This window comes from Petaurus breviceps, unplaced genomic scaffold, assembly GCF_028583685.1.
Source record: "Petaurus breviceps papuanus isolate PSGF00001 unplaced genomic scaffold, PetGlider_PUasm1.0 38, whole genome shotgun sequence".
NCBI classification, from domain to species: domain Eukaryota; kingdom Metazoa; phylum Chordata; class Mammalia; order Diprotodontia; family Petauridae; genus Petaurus; species Petaurus breviceps.
Window position 1 is genome coordinate 48,458,642 of NW_027186304.1, and position 18,962 is coordinate 48,477,603.

The 18,962-nt window shown below is 36.0% G+C and overlaps 1 protein-coding gene across 1 annotated transcript in view; it reads left to right on the forward strand.

Annotated features, from left to right (window-relative positions):
- DSG4 (desmoglein 4) overlaps positions 1–18,962 on the forward strand; it is a 36,785-nt gene that overhangs the window by 11,594 nt on the left and 6,229 nt on the right. Inside the window, exons 5-13 of the mRNA XM_069099852.1 lie at positions 3,416–3,582; positions 3,895–4,029; positions 5,565–5,750; positions 10,206–10,477; positions 12,616–12,755; positions 14,084–14,302; positions 15,428–15,739; positions 17,382–17,521; positions 17,707–17,770. Coding sequence (XP_068955953.1) covers positions 3,416–3,582; positions 3,895–4,029; positions 5,565–5,750; positions 10,206–10,477; positions 12,616–12,755; positions 14,084–14,302; positions 15,428–15,739; positions 17,382–17,521; positions 17,707–17,770 — 1,635 coding nt within the window. The remainder of the gene's footprint in view (positions 1–3,415; positions 3,583–3,894; positions 4,030–5,564; positions 5,751–10,205; positions 10,478–12,615; positions 12,756–14,083; positions 14,303–15,427; positions 15,740–17,381; positions 17,522–17,706; positions 17,771–18,962) is intronic.

The window sequence follows — 18,962 nt, forward strand, 5'->3', positions numbered from 1 at the left end:
ATAGATAGATAGATAGATAGATAGATAGATAGATAGATAGATAGATAACCCTGATATCTATCTCTCTCTCCACATGGCAATGCAGAATTTAAGAGGTGGGATACTTACTTCTGGCTGAGTGGATCAAGGGCTTCATTGAGGAGGTTTTGAGCATTTGAGTTGTACCTTAAAATAAGCATAAGCAGAGGGAGAATAGTCCTGACACATGGAGTAGTATGAGCAAAAGCACTGAGGTGAAGATTAAGTGATATGTATTCCTGAAAAGATAAATGGTCAAGTTCAAGTGAAATACAGATGACATAAAGGGTAGAAATGTGAGGAAAGGCTATAAAAGGTAACTTATGACAAGGTTATTAATACCAAGATAAGGAGCCTGTCAATATACATTTAAGCTGCTATTGTGTGCCAGGTGTTATACTAAGTGCTATGGATACAAAGGAAGATTAAAAAAAAAGTCCTTGCTTTCAAGAAGCTCACAATCTAATGGAGGAGACAACATGTAAATAATTCTGTACAAACAAACCACATAGAGGATGAGGCAGAAATAATCAACAGAGGGAAAACACTAGCATTAAGGAGGATGAGAAATGTTTTCTGTAGCAGGTAGAATTTTAGCTGTGTTTGGTAAGTAATAGAGGACCATTTTGTAATAGAGAAAACTTTTTTTAAAGAAGGAAGAATGGCACAATCAAAGCCAAATTAAATAGTTAACAATACTAGGTTTGAGTGGGTAGAGAATGGAGGTAAAGAAACCATTTGATAGATACTGTAATAATTCAGGTAGACAGTAATGATAATCATAGTAGAATAGTAGCAATAGATGTGGGAAAGAAAGGATGAACGTGTGTGCCATTACAGAAGAAAAATCAATTAACGTTTAGTAACTGGTTGGATATTAAGGGTAAGAGGGCGGAAGATGACATTGAGGTTTCAAACAACAATGACTAGGAAAGTGGCAGTGAAGGAATAAAATATAGAAATAAAGCAGATTTTTGGGAAAAGATGGTGAGTTTAAATGCCTGGAACTTTGAGATGAGAATGTTCAGTATGCAGCAGAAAATAAAAGAGGGTAGATCTACAGATGTAAATTTTGAAGTATTATTTGAAACCATTGGAGTACATAATAAGATTCCCAAGAGACTGATTTAAAAGAGAATTTTAAGGAAGAGATGTTTAAATCAGTTCAACTAGAGAGTATAGTACCTATGCTAGGTACTAGAAGAGAAACAAATTTAAGATTAAACAGGTTTTCTGACCTCACAGAATTTGCCATCTAGTAAAGGGATATAATATATACACAGTTAAGCTAGTACAAAAAACTACACAGTAAGTATAAAACCAAATGTTTGGTGAGATCCAAAGGGAAAAGGCCATCACCAGTTGATAGGATCCAGGAAAGGTGTGTAGAAAAAGTGGGATTTGGTATTGACATTTTTGACATTTTGTCAACTATGTCAATTATTGTAGTGAGGTCAAAACAGACAGGAACTGAGAAAAGACCATATTTCAACAGTGGAGAGCACAGAAGTCAAAGTGCTAAAGATGGAACAAATCAGCCATAAAGATACTGTATCACTCGGTACATACTTTCCTTTCTAAAATTTTATCAAAGGATAGAGAGGGATGGTAATGGCTTGAGAGGATGAGAGGGTTACAGGAAGGATTGTTAATGTATTGTAAGCCTGACTATATTTGTAGAGAGAAGGGAGCCAACGATGAGGAAAAGACTGAAAACAGAAAACAGCCAGATCCTGATTTTTTTTTTAGTGAATCTCATGAAGTAGCTATATATATTCAAATGTTTAGTACTAAAGGTTTATAATTATAGAAAATATGAAAATTGGTTTCAGCCCAATGGGAATCTGCAGCTCAAATTCAAATAATGCAACCACTTCACAGGATTCATTGTTCACACTAATCAGGATCCAGTTGTAATTGAAGCATAGTTATTGGAGCAAGGTCAAAGAGAAGATAGGAGAAAATAAGACTAAAGATACAGAAGGGTAGAATGTTACCTTCTTAAAAAAAGAGGAAAGACAATTTTTCCTCTGAAATGGAAGATGGTTAAAAACAAGAGAAGTTTTAAGGTAAGATAAGAAAGGAAACTGAAGAAGCTCACATCAGATGGCCCCAGTCATCTCAATAAAGTAGAAGGGAAGTGAGAGTATAGAGCAAAAGTAGAACTGGGACTTGAAAAGAATAGTTCATGTTCAGAATGTACACTAAGAAATGTAATACGGTGTTGATATACGAATGAAAATATTACAAAAGAACAGTGAGAGTCCAGCTGAAATTAAGGAGCATTAATTTATATGGAACATCCCCATCAGTATGGTTTTATGATTTTCTCCAATGATGTTTGTCAGAGCCAGGACCAGAAATGGTGAGTAGCTGGAGCTTACTGAGTATATATGAGTTCAGGGACCAATTTAATCCATATAAACATAACCAAAAAGTCATAGGGTTGCATTGTGTGGAGATTCTGGGAAACATTTGACAGAACATGTAAAATGTTTGCAAATACTTGCAAAATTTGGCAGGAACAGTGGAAATGGAGGCTATTCAGAAACTACCTTGTTGAGAATCTACAGGGAATACCTCATTAAGTTAGACTAAATTTCTTTTATGACCAAGGTGAATACCTATGGTGAATACCTTTGTGTTTCATATTTTACTGAATTTTAATAATCAGATGACCATCAAACAAGGTTATCTTTATTATATTTATCAAGGAATCTTGCATAATATTGATAAATGCACGGGAGAGGCCTTGCTGTAAAAGTACCTTTATGGTACTAGGTTGCTCCAACTTTTCTGTGATGTCATTTTGTGCTTGCCATGTCCACAATTCCCAATAGATGATCCTTGTTCTCCAAGTATTCCTGTTTATGAAAGACATTGTGCTAATTGCATCTAGTAATGAATATTTGCAGAGTCTCTTGAATGAGATCCTTAATCACTCAAGTAGTTTGGCATGACTATCTACAAAGGAAAAAAAACAAGTAGATTAAAAATGTCTATTGTTTAAAAGTTGTAAAGATAAACCATAGAGCTATCAAGTAGTAGACTTAATCAGATGAAAAAAAAAAACAATTCTATCATTGGTTCCTTCACCAAGGATGACGGTGATATGACAGCACAAAAAGGTTTTGACTAATGGCATCAGAACAATCATTTGGAAATAGTAGTTGTACAATTAGTACCTTATCCTTCTGGTCCCATTACCTGGAATTGTGGAAGCCAAGTTCCACTCACTTTGTGAAAGGAGAAGGAATAATTGAAGAAAAGATAAAAGTTTTAAGGGAATTTAATTATGATTTAAAAATAGGCAGAAGATAATTTATAATGCTTCTGTGAATTCTTAGCATTAATCTAATCTATTGAAAACTTTCAATCACTTTCTTTTCATTCCTAGACACATTGGTGATAAAATTAAGCGCTACTGATGCAGATGAAGAAAATCATTTGAATTCTAAAATTGCTTACAAGATAATATCTCAGGAGCCTGCAGGTTCACCACTGTTTATTCTGAACAGATATACTGGAGAAATCCGCACGATGACGAATTATCTTGACAGAGAAGTAAAGCCTCCTAAAAATAATTAGATGCCACAGACACATACACACCACACACATACACACACACACACACACACACACACTTTGATTCAGAAAAGAATCATGATGATCTAGTGTATCCATCACTCCTCTTACCCCAGGAAACAAAGGAGGTGGGGGGAGGGGGAACCCATAAGCAATATTTTTTAATAAAATTCATATTCTTTTTCCTAATTGAAATCTGTCCTAGATCTAAGAGAAGATACAGTGATCCAAACTGATCTTTACCTAATATGTGATCAAATCCATAAATTCTTCTTTTTCATCCTCATTTAGGAACACGGCACTTACAACCTAGTTGTAAGGGGCTCTGATCGGGATGGAGCTGCAGATGGGTTGTCTTCAGAATGTGAATGTAGAATCAAAATTATAGATGTCAATGATAATTTCCCAACACTAGAACAAACTTCAGTAAGTTTTGCTCTTGAATATATACTATCATCCACAAGTAGGAATTATGTCCGTTTTTCTAGTCATCTCTGAACCCAGCTCTAATGATGGGCATTTGTGAACTTTGAATTTTTCTGAGTATTCCTTGGGATTTTTGTGAATAACATGCTTTATAATGTCCCCTTCATTAATTCATCTAACCAATAACTATTAAATTCCTACTCTATTCAAAACATTGTCCAAGACCCCAGAATAGAGATTCAGTTAAATAATTCTTTGAGATGTGACTGAAAAAAAAATGTATGTGCATAAGTCACACAAGAAATCAATTCCCTTATTTTATGGCCAAATACTGAACAAAAACAAAACTGCTTTTATTAATATTGCTTATAAAAACTTAACTACCATCTTTTATTTTATATCATGGTAGAATGGTTTTAGGAGACCTGAATTCAAGTCCCAGCTACATTTATGGGCTGTATGATCATAAGAAAAGCAGTTATGACCAGGGAAGGACAAATGGCACTCTGCTCCATTTGACAGTGAGAATTAGAAGATGAAAATGTCTTCAATAATAGTTTTTAAAGATTGCACAATTTTAAACCTCGCATTCATGTTTCTATCACATGCACTCCAACAGAATAGAAACAGCTAGTAAGAAAGAATAATAGAAAATAACAGATGTCACGTTTAAGAATACCATCTGAGAACCTCTGTGGTAATGAATTTGTCTCACTTCATGAATACAGAGTAGCTTTAAGGCATTTGCTGTTGTTTTTTAATTTAGTATTTTATTTCCCCCAATTACATTTAAAAAATAATTTTAGCATTTGTTTTTAATTTTTTTTTAGTTCCAAATTCTCTCCCTTCCTCCCCAACCCTCTCATTGAGAAGGCAAGCAATTTGATACAGGTTATACGTACATAATCACGCAAAATATATTTCCATATTAGTAATGTAGTAAAAAAAAAAAAAGGCATGAGTTCTTAACCTGGGGTCCAAACACCCCCAAAAGCTCTACTGATAGATTTCAGGATACCCATGAATTTAGATAGGAAAAAAAATAGCTTTTTTATTTCTATGTAATTGCTTTCCTTTGTAATTTGATATACTTTATTTTATATTCTTAAAAGCATTCTTCTGAGAAGAGAGCTATAGGCTTCACTAGACTGCCAAAAAGGCCATGATATTAAAACAGTTCAGTAGTCTTGTTTTAAGGGAAGTTTCAGGCTATTTGCTGTGGTTGCCAAAATTGCTAGTTAAAGGTCTGAGGCCAAGTCAATTAATATCTATGAATTTCAGATTGTTCATCTATAAAAAGGTCATAATGTTTTCACAATCTCCTTCACAGTTATTGTGAAGAAGAAACTTTGTAAAACTTAAAGCTATTTATAAGTTGTTATCTACTACATGGGCTTGGTTTGAGGAAAGTGTTTCACAAGTCTTAAAGCGATACATAAATGTGAGTGAGGATGATGACAGTTATGTTACATAATAGGTTTCCTTTTTAAAAAACGTTTCTGTTTATAGTAATGCAGTTACTTCTTTCATTTCAGTATTCAGCAAGTATTGAAGAAAACTGTTTAAGTTCAGAACTGATACGATTTCAAGCAATTGATCATGATGAAGAAAACACAGACAACTGGTTGGCAGACTTTTTCTTTGTCTCTGGAAATGATGGAAAGTGGTTTGAAGTACATACAGACCCAAGAACTAATGAAGGAATTCTGAAAGTTGTTAAGGTACTATATGAGTGTCACCATATTTTGCTTCAATTTTTTTTAACTACACTCTGCTAAATTATCTCCTTTGTTTCCTTAATACTTTTCATAGTGTTAAGGATCAGTCAATCAAAAACAAAGAATGATTTCTCCTTTTACCTCTCCCTCCTCACCCCACAACTCCTGGTTTAAAAAAAAGTCACATGCTCCTGTTTCAACATCAAATGAGACACTCACATGCAAAGTAGTTATTTGATGAATCAACACAAACATTTATTGAGAACCTACTATGTATAAGGCCCTTTTGGGGTACTTATGAGGGAAACAAAAACACCTAATACATGATCCCTACCCTTAAATAAATTAATTAGTAATAAAAGTAAATGACATGAAAAGTTAGATAATAATGCAAGAATTAAATGTCAACACAATAGATGTTATAAGGCAGTAAGTACTTAATTGTCGACAGGATAGTATGGCTAATAAAGACTATGAATTCAAAGAGGGAAAAGAATTGTAGGTTTGGAACGGTATGGGGAGGCTTCATGGTTGGACATGAGCATTGTAGGCTGTGTAGGATTTGGACAGTCAGAAGGTAGGGAGCAGAGTGAACAAAAGACATAGACTCAATAGGGAAAAGGATAGTGAAAGCTGATTATGGAACATGTTATGAAGGTCCTTGAACACCAAGCCAAGGAGCAGTAACTCTTGCTTTTCTATTTGTATTCTCTGTGTTAAGCACTGTGCTTTGCACATAGGAAGCATTTTTTTTGTTGTTCATTCATCACCATAGGAGGATTTTGAAAAGAGAGATGATATGATTAAAATTGTTTCTTTCAGAATATTAGTCTGACGGGGGTAGAATCAAGATGGCAAAGTAAAAAAGATGGCAGAGTAAAAGAATATTAGTCTGAAAGTGACAAAAGGTGACTTAGAAGATTGTTTTTGTTAGAAGATAATTTAAGTGCTCTAAGAGACTAAGGATAGTTAATATAAAGCGCTGATATTTAAAACCATGAAAATGATGAGAAGAGCACAAAAGCATTAGTCTTTGCAGTCTATTAAACAGAGGTATAAATGCATAACTTCTTATCATGTGGTCTTACCATCTCTACAAATGTACATGTATGACATGTATCTGTTTCTGCTTCTGCTGATTTAATATCACAGACCCCGGCAGCAGGAGGACCTGAGAAGACTGACCTTATTAAAGAGCTTTGGCACAGTTTGAGAGAGAGGGAGTAGAAAGGTCTTTTCACTGTTTATTCTTAATCTGCTCAAGCAATGGGCTTTAATATGATCCTCTGTGCTTTTGTGTTCAGGCTTACCTGATCTTCGGCTTTTAATTTAGCAGTCTGTAGTCCTTTGGTGCACAGTTCTTTGAGAAAATTCTAATATTAAAATAATCAACTCTTTACTATGGAAGTCAGTATGTCATAATAGAGACTGTGCCAGCCTCAAGAGTTAGGACAACTTGGGTTCACTGACTTATGACTCTGGGCAAGTCATTTAACTTCCCAAGGTACTCTATATGCCTATAATTTGCAGATCATATGTGTATCTTCTTTAGAAGAGGGGATTTACTCACTGGAAGTTCCCAAAAAACCAGTGAAATCACAGGGCAAGACAAAAGAAAATGCTGTATGTCTTACTGGACCTTTATTATTTAGGGTCCCATTCAACAAAGAATAAAATACTCAGTAAAGAGTCTAGCTTCTCAACACTTTTTCAAATAAATTCTCTAAGGGTTATCATAGAAATATGGTATTTTGAATATAATTTATGCCTAATAAATAGTTGTTGAAACAAGAAGATTGGCCTAGACAGCCTCTAAGGTCACTTCTAGCTCTATGATCTGAATGTTTTGGGAGGACCCTGGATAACGAAAAGTTAGTCCCTAGAACATACTCAATATGGTCTGCTTGACATCAATCCACATGGCAACTGAGTGAGCTCAACTTCAGAAATGTACGATGAAGGGGCCCTTTCCCACCCAGATTCAGAGAATATACAAGTAACCTCACTATATCTTAGTGGTTTAATACATGGAGTTAAAAACCTTTTTTCTGGCTAATGACATAAATCTGAGTATGCATACAAAAATCTCTCTTTTCTTTGGGGAGGAGAAAAAAGAAATGCTTCTAGGTGGAGTAATAATAACAGTGGTCTGCTCTCACTAGACTAGGCAAAAAGAGTGGCATCAAAAGTATAAAACCTTCAAGGAAGCTTAATTGAAATCTAAGGAGAGAGCACTGGTTAGTGAACCAATAAGTAACAAGGGTTCAAGCCAATTCCTGAGGGAACAGTCAAGTCTTGATGATGCCTATGACTAATTTACCTTGGTTGAATAAACACCTAACCAAAAATTCATGCTGTCATGAAATTTCTTGAGGGAACTTGTGTCTTACCCAGGAGTACTGCTGAAAAATCAAATTCTTCATTATCTTTGTTTAGGAAATCCATTCAAAGCAATACTCAAATTAGCAGCTTTAGTTTTCTGAAACAAAACTATTGATCAGTCAGCTCAGTCTTCTTAAACTTCTTTTTCACTCCTACTTTCTCACCTGACAATTACTTCATCAGTATGAAACAGCTTAAATTAGCTACCCCAGTTTTCTGAAACATACATATTTCCCATTTGTCTCAGCTTCCTATTTATTTTTCATTTCAATTTTCCACCCTGATCACAGTTACTCTTGAAGAGTACGAACAGTAGGTTTGTAATTAAAAGAACTATATTCAAATCCTGACTTTAGCTGTTTACTAACTGTGCGACCCCACCAGTCAAGTTGCTTCACTTTTTTTTTTTAAAGCAATCAGGGTTAAGTAACTTGCTTAAGGCTACAGGGCCAGTTATTTCTAGGTGTGGTACTAAATATCTGAGCCTGGATTTAATCCCCAGGTCATCCCGACATTCCTTATGTCCAAGGAATATGTGTTAACGGTTACTTCTCCTGGAAGGTGACCCATTCCTTTCTGAGTATGATTTATATTATTGTAATAGAGATTTTTGATGGAAACTTCTTGTCCAGCCAATGTAGTAACATGAAATAAACCAACTGACAGGCATTTATTAAGTACCTACAATGCTATAGGTCGAGGATACAGAGACAAAATCAAGCAGTTCCTGCCCTCAAGGAGCTTATATTGTACTAGGGGAAATGATACTAGGCCTTCAGAAGTTCTTCATGAGACTTTGTGTGTTTCCTTCATTTTTTTTACCTTACTGACATACTGACTGACTTTAAACTTATAAGTCTCCTTTATTCTAAAAATTGTGTATACATGCATGCGTGTGTGTGTGCACCCGCCCACCCAAACATATTCATTCAATCTTTCTCCCTCTAGGGAAAAAATGGAGTACTTTTTACATTCTTTCATAGAACTCTAACCATATGTTCTTTTTCCTTGACAAGAGAAGCAATTGAGAAAAAAATGACTAGAATGTCCTAGCCCCATTTTACAAATGCAATTTGGAGAATGAAACACTTGTCAAAAAATAAAATAAAATAAACCAAATAAATTCTTTCCTTAGTAGAGAGTACATGTTAAGATATCTAGCCTTTATGATGTTTTATCTGAAATGGTGCAGCTAGGTGGTGCAGTGGATAGAGAGCTAGGCTTAGAGTCAGGAAGACCTGAGTTCAAATTCAGTCTCAGAAACTTCCTAGCTGTGTGACCTAGGCAAGTCATTTAACCGTGTTTACCACTGGAGAAGGAAATGGCAAACCCTCTAATATGTTTGTCAAAATCCTATGGACAGAGGTCCACAGGGTCACAAAGAATCAGACACAACTGAAGTGACTGAACAAAGGTATTTAGAGCTCTATTGAAACCCAAACACACCACACAAAATATATTCTTAAGAAAAGATAAGAAAGTATATACATACATATTAGCAAATACAACTTCTTTCTGTTTCTTTCCTTCTTTCTTCCTTCTTTCCTCCTCTGTCTTTTGCTTTGCTTTATTTTGTTTTTGGCTCAGACTTTGATTTCATCAGTTTAGGAAATTTCCAGTGAGGAATTTCTATCAATGCAGATTGTCATTACTATCCGGTCAAATGAGGTAAATGTCATTCTGGTTTGCAAGGCTTCTAGGTTTTCTTACCATAGTTGATAGAATGTAAACCCCTAAATAATAGGAACTGACATTTTTTTCTTGTTATCCCCCACCTGAGCATAGTACCTGTCACACAGTAGGCATTCCCAGAATATTTGTTACTTGCTTAATTGATTGACAATTTAACATATGTGTTTGGATTGTAAATCAAACATTCTTGTTATCCTCAAACAATGCTATTTCTGCTCCAGTAAAAAATTGTAAAATTTGTATGTTCAAAGGGAACTTAATCTCATTAACAAGTAAGGAACACTTAAGCAGAGGTGTTAAGGAATGAGGTTCTTGACCTCCTTGCACAATCAGTGGTAGATCTAGTGCCATATCTAATAACCTTCTCACATTTTATCATTTCAGATGTTGGATTATGAACAGATGCCCAATATGCAACTTAGTATTGGTGTTAAAAACAAAGCTGAATTTCACCATTCGGTTGCCTCTCACTATCGGATCCAGGCCACTCCCATCAGGATACAAGTTATTAATGTCAGAGAAGGACCAATATTTAATCCAAACTCTATGAATTTCAGAATACAAGAAGGCTTAAGAGGAGATGCCTTATTAAATTATGTACTTGGAAGATATACAGCCACTGACCTGGATACTGGGATTGCAGCCACAAATGTCAGGTACAACATTCATCCATTAGTGTGGTAGACCGTTATTAGGGCAGTCGTTCACTTATGTAGAACAGATATAGTTGAATTTTTTTTTTAAAGCAATCAGAGTTAAGTAACTTGCTCAAGGTTACAAGGCCAGTTATTTCTGGGTGTGGTACTGAGTATCTGAGCCCAGATTTGATCCAGGTCATCCCAACACTGGAGCCGGTGCTCTTATTTGCTGAGCCACCTTGCCATCCCTAAGCAGTTGGGGTTAAGTAACTTGCTCAAGGTTACACGGCCAGGTGTTTCTGGGTGGGTGCTAAGTGTCTGAGCCTGGGATTCAATATCCAGGTCATCCCAACACTGGAGCCAGTGCTCTTACTCACTGTGCTACCGGGCCACCCCTATAGTTGAATTTTTTATATATTACTGTAGCATTTCAAATCTTCCATGACATTTTCAGAGGATACGTTTATAAATAGCACCAATCTGGAAGTTATACAAGGCTATGATCAAGAGGTGAAAGAAGATAAAGGAGAGTTGATCTTAACTGATACCATCTGCTGTTGGAAGTTGAAAGAGCCACCCAATATTCCATAGAAGTCTTTGATCTTCTTCCAATTGAATGTGTCTCACAAACACTGAAAGACTTAAGAGAGGAGGTACCTTAATAGATCATTTCAAACCCCAAACTGGCAACTGCTTTGGTTTAATCCATCTCATCTCAAAAGAAATGGCTAAGAGAAATATTTAGGACAGGGATATTTCAGCAATATGATTAATTTGAAGAAAGCTGTAACAGAGTAACAAAGAAATAGTTAGAGTAACTGCGTGAAAAAAATCAGCATTTACTAAATGTGCCTTAGCAGTTCCTATGGTAAACTCTAGATAGACATTTTGTCTTTAAATAGCTCCCTCTTATCCTTTGTCCCTTCCCTTACTCTCCTTCCCACTTGGGAAGGTCCTTCTTTACAACCAATCAATCAATCAATCAGTATTCAGTATATACTCCTTATCAGACATTCTACTAAACACTGAGGGTACACCGAAAGGGTAAAAGGCAGGTCCTTTCCCTAAAGGATTCCCATTCTAATGAGGGAGACAACATGTAAATAACTACTTACATACAAAATATATCCAGAATAGAAAGGAAAGATATTAGTAGTTTGGGAGATCTGGAAAGGTCTTCTGAAAAAGGTGAGATTTGAGTTGAGTCTTGATGGAAGCCAAGGAAACTAAAAGGCAAAGGTAAACTTTTGAATTGTTTCTGATATTTGCTAGCTGGGTGATTATGGAAAAACCACTTAAATTCTCTGAGCTTCAGTTTAGTTGTTCATATAATAAGAACAAATTAATATATTGTAACAGCAAGCACCCCAAGCGTCCTCAGGGTTTGCTGCCAATACAAGTTCTTGGATCTGCTTTGATAAAGGAAAGCAACTCAAAATGGGTTAACAAGCTTAATTTAGTCAGTCAAACATGTATCATTTACCTCGTTCAGGGGAAAAAGGTCAGCACCCCGAACTTCAAAGTATACAGGCAGAATTATCAAGAAGAAACAGATCAAGTAGACAGCTTTCCAAACTGTCCAGCCATTACATCCATACCAAATCAACATCTGGGTTTCAACGTCTGGGTTTTTCAAAGCCGGGGGGCTCTGGACAACGGCTTCCCAGAATCCAGATCAAATCACAGAACACTTCTCAAAAAGTGAGCCCTAAAACAAAGCTACACATCAGGACTTATATAGCCTTCTCCTGGCTCAGAGAATGTAATAACCTTATTGACTCACTGGCCAATCAAAAAGTATCTACTGAAAAACAAGCCTCCCACCCCAGGCTCCAGGTGCACGTTAGCCTAGGGGCAGGGAAGATCTTTAAAATTTACATTCCCATTACATATATCTATTGCACTTCCTTCATAGAGTTCTTGTAAGGATCAAAGAAGGAAATATATGTGAAAGATTTCACGAATCCTAAAATATTGTTATGTTCTTACAGATGTTTTACCAAAACATGAATAGCTTCTGTTGTACTGACTCTCAAAGAATGCCTAATTTTTCTCTAAACCTACAGTACATTTTAGCACATCACTGGGTTTTTTTGACATTTAAAATTACTATCACTGTAGCATAAACCAAGGTTTTTTTTTTTAATCAAATACAGATATGTCATGGGACATGATGCAGCCAGCTGGTTAAAAGTTGACTCAAGGACAGGAGAGATACAGTTTTCCAGGGAATTTGATCCAAAATCAAAATATATTATCAATGGGATATACACAGCTGAGATTCTGGCTGTTGAAGGTGAGAAAGTTGTCTCCAATTTGCTTTCATAGTCATTTCTTTTTGAAACTAAACATAAATGCTAGCTATAGAACTAATGGACATTTTTTTCATACTAAGGACACTTTGATTGTAAAATTAAATGACATTAAAATTTTGTAGCTTCTCTCAGAAAACATTAAGGGGAGGGTGTCTCTAAACCATAAGGATCAAGCAGAAAGAGCTAAGGGTTAATGTGGTATCAAGTTCCATGATGAGTTTAGTGTAAGAAGTACCAAAGATGATGAACTATTTATTATCATAGTACCTAGAGGGAAGCCTGGGACCTCTTACATATCATCTTTAACCCAAAGATGAGTTTCATATCAATATGTCATATTAATATCTCTAATAATAATTGCAATCCTATTCATTTCTCAAGGTACAGTTCAGATGCTACCTCTTCTAAGAAAAATAGTCCTCACTTCTCCAAACAAAAATGACCCCTAGTGCCTACCATAGTACATGGCATGCAACAGATACTTAATAAATGCTTGAATAACTAATTTAACTCCTTTAAACTAGAAGTAACAATTTTATCCTGAGTCCCTTATTACCCTATTCATATATAATTCCCTGAGGGAAAAAACTAAAACTAAGCACATAGTAGGTGCTCAATAAATGCATGTTGATTTGAACTGAAAACCATGAACACTGCATCAAACAATAGTTAAATTTATCCTTTAAGCAATTTTTAAAAGTCTAAGATACAATTTGACACCTTTATTTCTATTTCTTAACCATTATTTGCAAAAATATCAAGTTCTAAAATTCTATGATTTTATAATCAGAGCCCAACAATACTTGTAACTCATTTTATTAAAGTCAAAAGTTTTTTCCCAGTGGCTTGTCAGTCCTTCAAACTCTGGGTGGCTCAGCATCAGAGTACCCCCAGCTACTTATTACAGGAAGTGTGATTTCTCCAAGTAATTACTTCTAAGTAGTTGAGTGGTTTTTTTAATGTGGTAGATTTGGTCTATAAATGTCCTTATAGCTCTGTAAATACAAAAGATATCCTATTACAGACAGAAAATAGCAGTGAGAAAATTTTTTTCTTTACCTAAATTCCAAATGACCTAATGCTTGCCTTTGAAAACAATTAGCCATCAGTCATGTGGTGCTAATATCTCTATTTCAGGATTGTAAACCTAAGCCTCAATCATTCCCAACTGATAGATTCAATGGATTATCCATTACCTCTGAGATCCTCCTCAGGGCACTTCTGAATCTTATAACAACATCCAGCAAGGAAAAAGAGAGTTGGAATTGGGTATCACTTATCTGAATTACTTGTAACATTGTTGTTTCAGACGGCATTGGGAAAACTGCAACAGGGACAATATGTGTCGAAGTTCCTGATGTCAACGATTTCTGCCCCATAATTTTCTCTGACAGTAGGCATATCTGTATAAACTCCCCATCAGTCATTATCTCAACAAGAGATGATTCCTTTGGCTCACCCTTTACATATTGCGTCATGGATCAGCCACCAGGGACAGCTGACATATGGGATATCAGGTCAATAAATGGTAAGCAGAATGCAAGCTTGATATCACTTTCAAATTTAAAAAATAGTCACTTCCTTCTCAAAGTATTCGATTCATCCCAAAGAGTCATATTAAAGTAACAAATATTGTACACATTTATAATATTTAAGGGGAAGCTTAAGGTAATTCTTTGGTTTGAAATAGAAGTACAAATTATTTATCAATAAGAATAAGTTGATGATTAACATCTATATAATAGAACCTCTTTGTAAGAGATAAAAATCAATTCTCAACTTAGAAATTAACAAGCTTTAAATGAATACAAATAATATGATCAGAGATTACATCACAGTGTGGTAGACCTAGAAGGTATCTTAACAATCATCTTGATCAAATTCCTCATTTGTCAGATAAGGAAACTATAGGATGAAATTGTTTACCCAAGGTCATACAGTTAGAGACAAATCTAGGACTAGAAACGTCATGTTTCCTGAATTTTAAACCCAGTTTTCTTTTTATTTATGCCACACTGCTTCCCATAAGATTTCACCAGATCTCAAAATCTTTATTCTTTTAAAAGTATGTTTAAAAAATCATGGTTTGACCCATTATAAAGCAAAGCCCATGAATGTAAAAAAATCTTCTAAAACACATATACCTGGTACTTTGGATTAATGACAAAGTTTTCATTAGTGTTACATTTGCTTTTCTTAAAATTCCCCCTGGATTGATATTTAACCCCAATCCAGAAGTTCTGGGTTCAAATCTTTCCTCTCCCATTTGCCTATGTAACTGAGTAAATCAATCAAACTCTCTGGATCTCATTATCTACAAAATAAAGAGGCTGCACTAGGTGACCTCAAAGGTCTCTTCCAGCTCAAAATCTATGATTCTGTGACCGAATATTTTAAGCAAATGTTGCTGGCTAAGTAAAGGAAAGTTATGTAGCCTGAGAAAACAAATAGTCATTGGAATGATTCTAAATTAAAGTGTAGTAATTTTGACTAAAGAACAAAAAAAATCTTTTGCTCCTAAATAATGTATCTGTAAACTTGCTATAAGAAACAAAAGCTACAGCAGATGTCTTGTAGATGTCTTTCTAACTCAAAATGGTATGGTTCTATTAAATAAAACTAACCTTCTCTTTCTTTTCTTCCTTTATAAAAGCTACCTCAGCAATACTCACTGCTATGCAACAGTTATCACCTGGACTTTACCAAGTTCCCATCTTAGTGAAAGACACTTATGACAGAACTTGTGAATTGCCACAAATTATACCATTAGAAGCTTGTGAATGTGATGACAGACACATGTGCTCTTACTACAGCACAACTGGCATCTACCCTGGGGGTTCCAGCATCACCATAGTTACAGATAACAACTATGGGACTGTCGCTGGCGACAGAGTTGGTGATGGCAATGTGGGACTTGGACCAGCGGGAATTGGTCTGATTGTCCTCGGTCTCTTGTTACTGCTACGTAAGTATTCAGTTAAACTCGTCAGTGGCTATTCTAAAACTAGAATATAACCACAGGATTACCTTCTCATGTTCATTTGACAATTTTAAAAATAACATTTATTTGTTTATTCATATATTTATGTATACTATGTGCATATATACACATATATGTACAGATGCATATAGACAAATGTACATCCATGTGTCCATATCTACATATACACATCCATTTTGTGTAATGTCATTGTGATAACACACACACACAATTTGGTAAATAGGCAGTTATCAGTACTGAAGCTTGGTAACCAAGAGACAGGTCAGTTTAGAGACATCTGAGACCCAGAGTCTATGTGGTTGTTGAATTAGAGAAATATTGAAGCAGGTAAATAGATAGAGATCTGGACAGGCATGTGGCAGTGTTAGACTGACCAGCATAAAGTATGCCCTGACTGATAAAAGAGCCATGATAATTGGGTAGGAGGCAGACATAGAAGTGAGGGAAACCTGGCAGCAGGTAGCTGGAATTCAGCTACAGGGATCAAAAGTCACAGCATCTGGAGTTGAGATTCTGTGAGAAAATTATTTGAGGAAAATTGGCACTGGAATGCAAGTCAGAAGTGAATTCAAGTCCTGGCTTTTCCACTTTTTTGTTGTGAGATTTTGGACAATTTACTTAATATCTCTCAGCTCAGCTCTTGGCCTAAAAAATAAGGGTTCTGGACTGAAAAATCTCCAGCATTTAGCTCTGACACTGGATGATCCTAATTCTTTCTCTGAACCTGCCACCAGAGGGTGACATAATCACATATATTTGACTATATCTAAGGAGAAGAATATAAATTAAACGATTACTTAAACAATACTGATATCATATTATTATGGATGAGAAACAACTTCTTAACTGAACTTTTGACCAGCTCCCTTTCTTAGTAGAAAGTATTGTAGCCAATAGTCTCTAGGACTAGCAAGCCTAATTAAAAAAAGGCTCTAAACATGAGGTGTTATATGTTCATTTGTTTTTTTCCAGAAAACAGTTCTATTGCTATTATGGGGTTCTGACACCATTTTAATTGTGAACAGTAAAATGAATTCTTACAACCATAATCAGCATGCCACTAGAAATTCTTAGTACTGTCCCCAGAAGCTTGGTAGTCCAGGACCTACGGAGAAATTATGAAGGTCCTTAAGGATATTGCAAAATTTTATGGAGTGTTGATTATTCCCATTGTCGTTTTTCACTCATGTCTGACTTTTTGTCACCCCATTTGGGGTTTTCATGGTGAAAATACTAGAGTTGCCATTTCCTTCTCCATATCATTTTACAGATGAGGAAACTGAAGCAAACACAGTTAAGTGACTTGCCTGGGTCCCAGTAGAATTTAAGATCTCTGAGAAGAGAGATTGTTTCATTATTTGTTTGCGTCCCCACTATTTGGTACCTGAGACATAGCAGATACTTAAGGGACGTTTGCTGATTGAGCGATGAAGCCCTTGAAGTTTTAGAGTTCTATCCGTGACTCTGTATGCATACAAACATATGTGGGGGAAGGGGAGTTACCATTTTACTTCTTTACCTCACTCCTCAATTGTTTTTAATGTAATGCTTGACTCTGGAATTAACAGATCTTTTGCTAACTATCCATCATCCCTTTCTCCATCAGTGTCCCCACTCCTGCTGCTCATCTGCTGCTGCAGACGAAAGGCACCAGCAGGCCTGGGAACTCGATTTGCTCCTGTGCCTGAGGGGGGTGAAGGAGTGATGCAGTCATGGGGAATAGAAGGAGCCCATCCTGAGGACAGAGTGAGTTTCCACCTATTTTCCTTCATATATGAAGCACAGTATGTACATAGAAATGGAGAACTGGGACAACTCCCAAAAAAATAAATGAAGAAGAAAAAATCACAAGGCAACGCTGGAGAAGGAGAAGTTGGATCGCAGTATTTCTTTTTTAACTAATATTTTGGGGATGTTTTTGTTTCTTTCAGGATGTCTCCAATATTTGCGTACCAGTGACAGCCTCCAACACACAGGATCGCATAGAATCCTCCGGTTAGTCTATATTAAACTTTTTGCTGCTTTTGAAGTGTAAGAGATTTAATCAGGGAGTATACAATCATAGTTCTAGAAGAGGAAGGGGACCTCAGAGGCCATTTAGTCCAAACTCATCATTTCATAGATGAAGAAACTGAGTCCTAGAAAGTTTAAGTGACTTTTCTAAAATCACACAGATCACAAGTGAAAGGACCAGGATTTGAACCATAAGATTATAAACTCCTTGAGGGCAAGTATGGTCTTTTGCCCCTTTCTGTATACCCAGGTTTAGCATAGCACTTGGCCCATAACAGAGACTTAACAAATTTGCATTGATTGATTGATTGATTAAACCCAGGAGATAGAGCTGGGATGTGTGTGCATTGGCTCCATTCAGAGGGATATACGCTCTACCAGAACAGGAAATCCCTACAATCATGCCTGTTACAGAAACAACCTGAAAAATTGAGTTGCCCTGGCTAAACTCATGAGGAAGCTTCTATTTGTCATAGTATACCAATCAGAGGCAATCTGGAGAAGTATTCTAAATTTGCTTGGAATTCATTTTTTTTTCTCTAAGTCAGTCAATAAACATTTCTTGAAGGTTTTGTATGTGCCAGGCACTGTGCTAAGCACTAGGAATACAAAGACAGGCAAAAAACAGTCCCTGTCCTCAAGGAGCTCACATTCTAATTAATAACTTCCCAAAAAAATGTACATACAAGGTATGAACATTACAGTGGAAGTGGAATATAAGCCCTTAGGGAAAGGTACTCCTTGGTATAGCGTTGGGGTATTGTTTTTACAATAGCAAAGGGAGAAGAAATGTGGACATCGTCTATTAAAGAATTTATAAGTTCTGGGGGAGCTAGGTGGCACAGTGAACACAGCACTGACCGTGGAGTCAGGAGGACCTGAGTTCAAATCCAGCCTCAGACACTTAACACTTACTAGCCATGTGACCTTGGGCAAGTCACTTAATCCCAATTGCCCTGCTTTCCCCCTCCAAAAAGCAAAAAAAAAAAAAAAAATTACAAGTTCTTCTTGTACCTGTGGACTTTTCATGCCAATCACATGCATTCCCAAGAAATCTTTAGAAAAATCACTCAGGCTAATGGAGAGCATTAGGAACAATCAAAATGATTCCACAAATCAAAGACAAGCAAGAACATTTGTCTTGCACGATCCTCCAAACTGGGGAGCCAGCCCA